The 9,118-nt window shown below is 36.0% G+C and overlaps 1 protein-coding gene across 1 annotated transcript; it reads left to right on the top strand.

Moving 5' to 3' along the window:
- Positions 1-6,804: 6,804 nt before the first annotated feature.
- Positions 6,805-7,692, top strand: LOC131802114 (lectin subunit alpha-like). The gene is made up of 3 exons (XM_059121501.1): positions 6,805-6,974; positions 7,227-7,338; positions 7,403-7,692. Exons 1-3 carry the CDS (start codon positions 6,846-6,848, stop codon positions 7,645-7,647), a joined length of 486 nt encoding a protein of 161 aa, XP_058977484.1. The 5' UTR covers positions 6,805-6,845; the 3' UTR covers positions 7,648-7,692.
- The last annotated feature ends 1,426 nt before the right edge of the window (positions 7,693-9,118 follow it).

The following is a 9,118-nucleotide window of genomic DNA, read 5'->3' as shown; positions in this document are numbered from 1 at the left end:
CCATATCTTTTGTGTTGAAAAAATTCAAAATTTGTCATTAAACCGTGAATATTTTAAATCCCGGCGAAATCACGAAGCCATCACAATGTTACTTCTGACCTTTACATTGATCTTAGCATCCAACAAATCGGATATATAGCAAAATAGGTGCGATATATATGTCTATCAAAGAAGATATGCTTGAAAGATCTCTTATATGTCGAGAACGGCTGAACTGATTTCGACAGTTCTCATTAATTCTGAATGGCTTCTTGGCATGGAAAGAAAAAACGTCTAAAAAATCGCATAAAAATATCTCTCTAAAGCTGAAAATATTTAAGAGTTTTGCCTTGTTAAGGCGAAGATCATATGTTTTATGATTTATGTGTTTGTTTTCTCTTTCGAGACGAGCTTAATGATCTGAAATTTGCAGTGAAAAGGAAAGCCAGATAGACACTATCACACACTCACCACTATGCGACGCGTTTCCCCGTTGGTTAAGCGGCTCATCAGGCATATTTGGTGTGGATGATGGCTTACAAGGGCCGTTCTCTGGAAAGTAGTATATATTTCGAACTTATTGCAAATTAGCATATGCGAATTATACACTAGAAACTCTCCAGGTTCGACTCAATTTCTATTGGCAGATCTTTTTCACAGCAAAGTTTTTTTGCTTTTGTAGTGATGGATTTTTTGTCCACAACAACTACATTGCTTCCAATGCATACACTTGTTTTAGTGCTGCTTTTAGGAAGACGGTTTAATGGCTCTGAATGTAGAGACGGCAACTTCTAGTTGGCTGCACACCGAGGTCCGCGGTTCAAATCCCACAGCCAGGCTCGGCTGAATTTTTGAGTTTTGCCTTGTTAAGGCGAAGATCATATGTTTTATGATTTATGTGTTTGTTTTCTCTTTCGAGACGAGCTTAATGATCTGAAATTTGCAGTGAAAAGGAAAGCCAGATAGACACTATTACACACTCACCACTATGCGACGCGTTTCACCGTTGGTTAAGCGGCTCATCAGGCATATTTGGTGTGGATGATGGCTTACAAGGGCCGTTCTCTGGAAAGTAGTATATATTTTGAACTTATTGCAAATTAGCATATGCGAATTATACACTAGAAACTCTCCAGGTTCGACTCAAGTTCTATTGGCAGATCTTTTACATTTTCTCATATTTTTTCAATTTTGTCACATTTTTGGCATATTTTCATTTTGAATTAAACATTTGGTAATATTTCTACAGCTAAAAAAACTAAGTAGTTAGGATATCAGGATATCATATACAGATCGCATTTATGGCCCTATCCTTACGAAATTTTGCATGGAAATAAGATGAGGGTCAGAATAGAAGGCTACTCTTTTTGGAGATGAGGGGTTGAAATGAACCAAAAAACTGCAAAATTGTCGGTGGGTCGTAATTATCGCCCGATCCTCACGCACATTTGAATGGGGGTTACCGCACATTGCAAAAGCCAAACAGTTTCGGATGGCCATCCAAAAATATTCAATGTGTGAAATAGTTTGCCAACTTTTGTAGACAAAATACGAAAATGTACATTCCAGTGACTTTTTGGAGAATTCACAAATACAGGAAAGACGCACTTCTGACTATTTTGTTAACGCTGATTTCGTTGAAGATTATAGTCAAATGTCTGTATCTCATATATATGCTTTTCAGTCAAAAACCAATAATAAATGTTATTCGTTTGCCACTTCTGAGAGTCTTTGGGAAAGATTGGTTCCAGATCTAGGAAGACCATTTAAGTGCAACATCTACCAATAAATTGGAAATGAGCAAATTAGTTTAAGTTGCTATTATTCGAAAATTGGAGAACGAAACCTGATGGTTTTCTTTTATTATTTGTCACAATATCTTGTGGAATTCTGTCGAGTATTTCGCCTAATAAACTGTATGGTTTATTATAGTATTGTAGGGTATTCAACGGTCGGCCCCGCTCGACTGTAGCTTTTGCTTACTTGTTTTTATCTCACCCTGTATACAGTACTCTGCACAAGATTTGGAACATGTTATAAACTATAAATACCGAAATTGACACAATTCCGTAAGGAAGTGTGGCTAAAATCCTCAAAGCAACGAACATGGGGAACATGCAATTATATGGCTCATCTTCGAACTGCCTATGGACAAAAGAGAACTCTATGCAAAATCTTAGCTTTCTATCATATCCTCTAGCGTGATTACGGCAGACGGGCGGGCATGGCTAAGTCGAAATTGAATCTTATGTTGATCAAGAATATGTATATACTCTGTGGGGACTAATATGCTTATTTCGGGATGTTATAAACGGACTGACATAATTTATATACCCTCCATACTATGTATGGCGGTGGATATAACAACAACGAAACACATGTCTAGTATTTTAAGCTCGATTTTCATAACCTACCATGTTTTCCTTGTAATTATTTTGTGCGTCGCACAGTGTTATCTTCGAACTTACATTTAATTTTGGAAGGTTCGAATCCCTCATCTAGCAGTCATTCTTTCCTACATTCATTTGACTACGTTAAATCACAGAGTAAATTAATACACCATGGTGTTTACATTTACATTCTTAATTGTAATTAAACCTCTATGGCCAAATGTATTTCATTGAAATTTTATTTTATATAGACTTTCAAAAAAAAAAAAAATATATTCATCAGATTCCAGGTGTGGTATTGTACCGAGAGTATATTTACATGTTTATTTAATATTAAAATATTACACTTGTACAAACAACCCCTATAACCGCAGTAATTTTGATAAATGTCATAATTTACACTGATTTCCATGTGCGACCGATTCACACACGGACACACACTGACACACTCACTCACACACTCACTCACACACACATGGACAACAATATTCTGTGTGCATACAATTTTATAAATTGGCATTTAAATATCATTTCAACTGAAACGAATGCCTACAAAATTTTATCAAATTCATTGATGTGTTAAACGAAAACCTCAACTATTTTTCACCACAAAACTATTTAAATTACAAAATTTATACTTTTTTCCCTCCGTCCGTCAGGGTCTCTCTTTCCCTTTGTCGGTCACTTTTATATGCTCGAATATGAATTTTATTGATTTTTGATAGAGTCTAACCACAAATGTATTTCAAAATTATACACGCCACAATCAAACAAACTGGACACAATGTTGGATTGGGTGATGCCAGCAGCGGAACCATTGACGAGCACAAGGTGGAGGACCATGCCGCCAGCACTCTTCGCCAGAAATAGGAAATATGGTTAGTTATCATAACATGAAATATTATTTTAGTAAACAAATTTAATGCGATTTAATATTTATGCTATGCAGCGTTTTCTATGTTAGATGGTGTCCAGCGAATTCGCTATTTATACAGATGTGCTGTAAATCGGAGTGTGTGTGCGTGCGTTTGTTACAAATTGCTTTTGCTGATAAATATTATTTAAGGTCTTGTTATTTATTTTTGTTCAATTAAATTGTATTCCATAAATTTGATGTATCCGAATCCGCAATGCAAGAGGCCATAAGCCTGTGGAAAACCAAAAAATGTCATACCTAATTAAGCAATCACGGAAGTCTTTACATTTTCTTATCCATATATATATAAACAACCAACGGCTGAAGCCAGAATCTTAAAATTTTGCACAAGGGTCAGTCTTGGTGCATAGGCATATAAAAAGGCTGGGTACAATAAGTACAAAAATGTACTAAAAATATTCGAAAATATTGGGAATTCGAACTTTAATCTAACGAAAAATTCTAAAATGGTTCTAAACTTTTAAAAGGGTACCATTTGGTATGATGTGAATTGATGGAGCTAAAATCCTGAAATTTGGTATGTGAATAAAGGATGGAAGTAAGTTTGATATATGAAGGAGGTTTTGGAATGTCTACTAGGTGTACGAACTGTACTAAATAGTACAGAATTTGGAACAGTTTGGCTAATGGTGAATGACAATTTTGTATTGGGATCCCTGTTGGTGGTAGGTTTGTGATAAAGAGGTGCTTTTGGAAATACAGAGTGAGATGAAAAAACTGCAACCAAATTCAGACTGCTGTCATTTCTAAGACACTCGTCCGACAGCTGTTGAAATTATTCAAGTGACAGCTCATTATATTGTTTACAAGCGTACAAAAGCATTTTGGTGAGAATTTTCCAGAAAAAAGTTATTCGTGATGGAATTCAAGCGTGATAGTATGATTTCTTAATATTTGGCTGGAAAACCACAAGTGGCTATCGTTAGAGCACTCCAGTATTTAAATGTGAATAAATATTTTGTGTCTAGTACCATCGCTCGTTACCGTGATACTGGTAGCGTAGCCCCACGACAAGGAAGTGGAATGGTTTGAAAAGTATAGAAGCGAATTCATCGAAACCCGCATGGCAGTGGCCGAAAAATGGCTCTAGAACTGAACATATCGCAATATTCCAATCGGCAAATATTGAAAAATGAGCTCAGGGTAAAGTCATTGATATTCCAAAAAGTGCTAGAACTTACACCGCAACAGAAAGAAAATAGATTCAAAAGAGCTAAAGAGTTGCTTCGCTTGGCCGAAAGTGGTGAACTGCCGAATTTGGCTTTCACCGATGAGAAAAACATTCGTTGTGCAGCAGTTTGTAAACAAACAAAATGATCGTGTTTACTTGCCAAAGAGGTCAGCTGAAAATGTGCACCTTCGGTGTGCCACCAAAACTCAAGCGCCGGCCACGGTGATGGTGTGGGCCGCCATAACAGTCGATGGTCGCTCTCCACTCTTATTAGTCGACCATGACGTCAGAATAAATGCGGAATATTATCGCGAACATATTCTGAAGGGTGTATTAAAGCCTTGGGCACGCAAACATTTTGGCCGCAGACCTTGGACAACAGGACTCAGCACCATCGCACTCAGCACGCGTCATTCAAGAATGATTACAAAACGAGGTTCCTCTCTTCATTTCCAGCGCACAAAGGTCACCAAAATCTCCGGATACCAATCCTTTGGACTAATGTGTCTGGAGTATTTTGGAAAGCAAGGTTGGTACTAAAAAATATCAAGGTATCGATCACCTTAAGCAAGCGTTAGGGCGAAAATGGGCCAAAATCCCGCAGAGCAACATTCAGGCAGCATGTGACGGTTTCATTGGCCGTTTAAAGGTCATATTTCGTGCCGAAGGTGACCAATTCGAACAAATCTAAACTTATTCAAAAAATTTATACTCTTTCCGACATTTTTTGTTTTCATTCGATACTTTGGCCGTTAGAAGGCCATAATTCGTGCCGAAGGTGACCAATTCGAACAAATCTAAACTTATTCTAAAATTCGATGTTATATCCGATATTTTTTGCTTTCATCCAAAAAAAAATTTAAAAAACAATGTAAAAATTATGGCGTATGACTTTGTTGCAGTTTTTTTATCTCATCCTATATATATCCTTTGTTGGGTCTGATATGTGTATTACGAGGAGTTACAAACGTAATGACAAAGTTAATATACTTCCATAGTATTGTGGACGGGTATAAACTCCTATAAAACGCATACTCAAATTTTAGACATTTTTCGAAATTTATCATTTATTGATCTAATAGTACATACTTAAAAACGCTCAAAAATTGTGAATCTTGAAGCTTGAGAATCGAATACATAGTTCCGCAACTTTCAGATTTTTTTTGAAAGAGAGGTTTGATTATTAAGGTTTAGACCCGATCAAGTCTCACATTCCCAACATTTTACAATGTAATATTTGAACAAGTTAAAAAGCAGTAAGTTCAGTCGGGCCGAACTGTGAATACCATCCACCATTTGGAACGAATTTTAAAATTTTCAAAAATTATAATTCTTAAAAAATTATGTTAAAATTTTAAAAATACCGAATATAGCCGTTATATTGAGGTCTATACGACGTGAACCTACATAGGCATTGTTTGTCATAAGCCATTACCATATTCAAATTCGAAACTTGAAATAAACGATGAATAATGCAGCTAAAATCGTCAAAATATCGTATATAGGGAGGTACCGTTATATAGGAGCTGTGCGAAGACCTGAACCAGCAAAGATAATTTTCTGTCACAGGCTGTAGCATCCTTACGAACTTCAAATACGACATCTCAAACAATTTCGGTGAGTTTTGTACCTAAACTCGTCAAAATACCGGATATAGGGAGGTACTGATATATGGGCCCTATACGAAGACCTGGACCTGCATAGACAATTTTCTGTCACAGAATGTAGTTCCCCTTAAAAAATTAAGAATTAAGAAATTTAAAATACCGAATATCGGGAGGTACCGTTATATGGGGGCTATACGAAGACGTGAACCTGCATAGATAATTTTCTGTCTTAGTCTGTAGTATCTATTTCGAACTTCAAACATCAAATTTAAAACAATTCCGGTGAGTAATGTCGCCAAAATCATCAAAATACCGAATATCTGGAGGTACCGTTATATGGGGGCTATATGAAAACGTGGACCTACATGACCCACTTACAAACTTAACCTGCCTACTGGAAAAATAAACATGTGTGCAAAATTTTTCTTTGAGGTCAATGAATTGCAATGCGATTGCATTTAATTTCCCGCAGTGCTGAATTAAAGGTCAAGACTAGTTGCTAACTGTTGTTGTGGGGGTCATAAACTGTTGCCGTGCCTTCTAAGTATTATCTAGAAAGATAAGTAACCCTGAATTTATTAGAACTATATTTAGCATGTAAAGATGTAACTTTTTATTGGCTATTTGTTTAAAAGGGTTTATGATGTTTGGCTTTCTGATAAATGCACTACAAAAAAAAGATAATAAATATTTTGTATATAAAAGATGGGAGTCGGAATTCGAATCAGTTCAGTTTTCTGGGAAAACGCATCGTTGACAGAATGAAAAGTGTTACAGTGATAGCTATAGCATTTTGCATGGCCTCAGTGGCCTTGGAACCAGTTCGAGCTGTTCCAACGTTGCAACGTGGTTTTGATGGTGGTGTTTTTTACATTGAAATAGATCAGAATGTAAGTTCCTTGTCATTATGTTAGCTTATATTAAATTTTGCATTTCTTCCAAATAACTCAAATATCAAATCGCACAAAAACATGAATTTGAATGTAAATTTGTAATATAAAAGTGAGTTTCTTGGATCAATTCTAAGTGAGCATTTATGTGGTCATTTATTCGGAAGTCGACTTCGAAATCTTTTCTCTGAATTTGATTCCAGAAAATCAATTGAATTTTTAAATAATACATTTCTCGTGTTTCTCTTGCAGTACAATTGGTTTGAGGCAGCACACGAGTGCGCTCGAAAAGGCCTACAACTTCTTGAAATACCCGATGCTAACAAGAATGCCGTTGTAGTGGATGCACTGAAGTCATACGTTGGTATAACATACATTCCGAGATTAAAGCTAGAATAGATCTCAAAAATTGTTCTCTCAAAATTTAGGAAACCCCAGGGATTTTTGGTTAGGAGCTAATGATGAATATAACCGAGTCAAAGATTTAAATCGTCCATTCTACTGGTCATCGAATGGTGGTCGTGTTAACTACTCTAATTTTGCTAAAGGAGAACCAAAAAATATGAACAGTAATGAACATTGCTTGCACCTTTTGGCTAATGCAGCTGGGTTCCAATGGAACGACAAGGACTGTGCTGCTAAACATGGATTTATTTGCGAAGCAAAGGCATAAATTGGAATTTGCTCTCACAATTGCTTGCAAAATTTTCAAAGTTAATCCAAAAGAAGAAAAGTAATATTGAAATAATTAAAAAAAAATTAATTCTGCATTAAAAAAATTGTATTCATTTTTTTCAATTCGAAATATATCTTAGAATGGTAGGTGGAAACTAGATAGACCCATAATTCATTTTGATTATCTGCATAGAATCACATTCTGAGTCGATTTATGCATGTCCGTCCGACTTTCTGTCCATATATTATTATAAACAAAGCGCGTGTCGCATTTATTGCCCGATCCAGATGAAATTTTGCACAAGTGATTTGTTTGACCCAAGGAAGACTCCCATAGAAATTGATAATATTATCGGTCAAAATTGAGATATATCTCCCATATATATCTTCGTACGATTTGCCTTTTATTGTGCGCCAAACGTGTAATATCCGCCCAAGTGGTATGGAATTTTGCATATATAACCAATCTGTCTGTCCGTCTGTCTGTCTGTTGAAATCACTATACATCCCACATTATTTGACGTAGAACCTCAAAATTTTGCAGAATAATTTGTATTGTGCCTAGGATGGTTGGTATTAAAAATGAGATATATCCGCCCACGTTTGGTATAGTCCCCATATAACGGTACCTTCCGATATTCGGTATTTTGATGATTTTTGCCACATTTTTTCACGGATTTGTCTAAAAATTGGTATTTGTTGATCATAATGGGTTCCAGCTTCGGTGGCAAAACATTGCATGTATAGGTCCACGGTATTTTGATGGTTTTCGTTAAATTTTTTCACGGATTTGTCTTAAAACTGGTATTTGTTGGTAATAATTGGTTCTGGCTGCGGTGGCGAAACATTGTATGTTTGTATACGTCACATAAGGTACGGCTTTAAAATTTCTCTTTAATGTATATAAATTCCTCTCTTTTATGTGAGATTTAGACTTTTATGTCTTCCGTGACCTATAGTTGTATTTTTTGACCAACAAATTTGTAGAATAATTTGACCACTACGGCCACGCTTAAAGTGAGTTTTTAACCATATTTTTTGGTGACTCGCTTGAGGGCCGGGCCGAACTTTGAATACCCTCCACCATTTGGAACGAATTTGGCAATTCTCAAAAACTATAAAATCCGTTAAAACTTCTGTTAAAATTTTAAAAATGCCGAATGTAGCTATTACATTAGGGTCTATCTATCTGTTTATAATGTAGCTAAAATCATCAAAATACGGTATATAGGGAGGTACCATGGTGGTTATAAAACGTGGATCTGCACAGACAATTTTCTGTCATAGGCTGTAATATCCATTACGAACTTCCAATGCGAAATTTGAAACAATTCCGGTAAATAATGTCGCTAAAATCATGAAAATACCGAATATCGGGGTGTACCGTTATATGGGGGCTATACGAAAGCCTGGACCTGCACAGACAATTTTCTGTCATAGGCTATAGTATTCATTACGAACTTCAAATA

This window comes from Musca domestica, unplaced genomic scaffold, assembly GCF_030504385.1.
Source record: "Musca domestica strain aabys unplaced genomic scaffold, Musca_domestica.polishedcontigs.V.1.1 2, whole genome shotgun sequence".
NCBI classification, from domain to species: domain Eukaryota; kingdom Metazoa; phylum Arthropoda; class Insecta; order Diptera; family Muscidae; genus Musca; species Musca domestica.
The sequence above is the reverse complement of the archived record's forward strand: the minus strand, read 5'-3'. Positions and strand labels throughout refer to the sequence as shown.

What these genes read in the sequence shown, in the direction of transcription:
- LOC131802114 (XM_059121501.1), top strand. Translation starts at nt 6,846, where the DNA reads ATGAAAAGTGTTACAGTGATAGCTATAGCATTTTGCATGGCCTCAGTG. An exon ending in ACATTGAAATAGATCAGAAT is followed by an intron (nt 6,975 to 7,226) that starts GTAAGTTCCTTG and finishes TTTCTCTTGCAG; the next exon opens with TACAATTGGTTTGAGGCAGC. An exon ending in TGCACTGAAGTCATACGTTG is followed by an intron (nt 7,339 to 7,402) that starts GTATAACATACA and finishes CTCAAAATTTAG; the next exon opens with GAAACCCCAGGGATTTTTGG.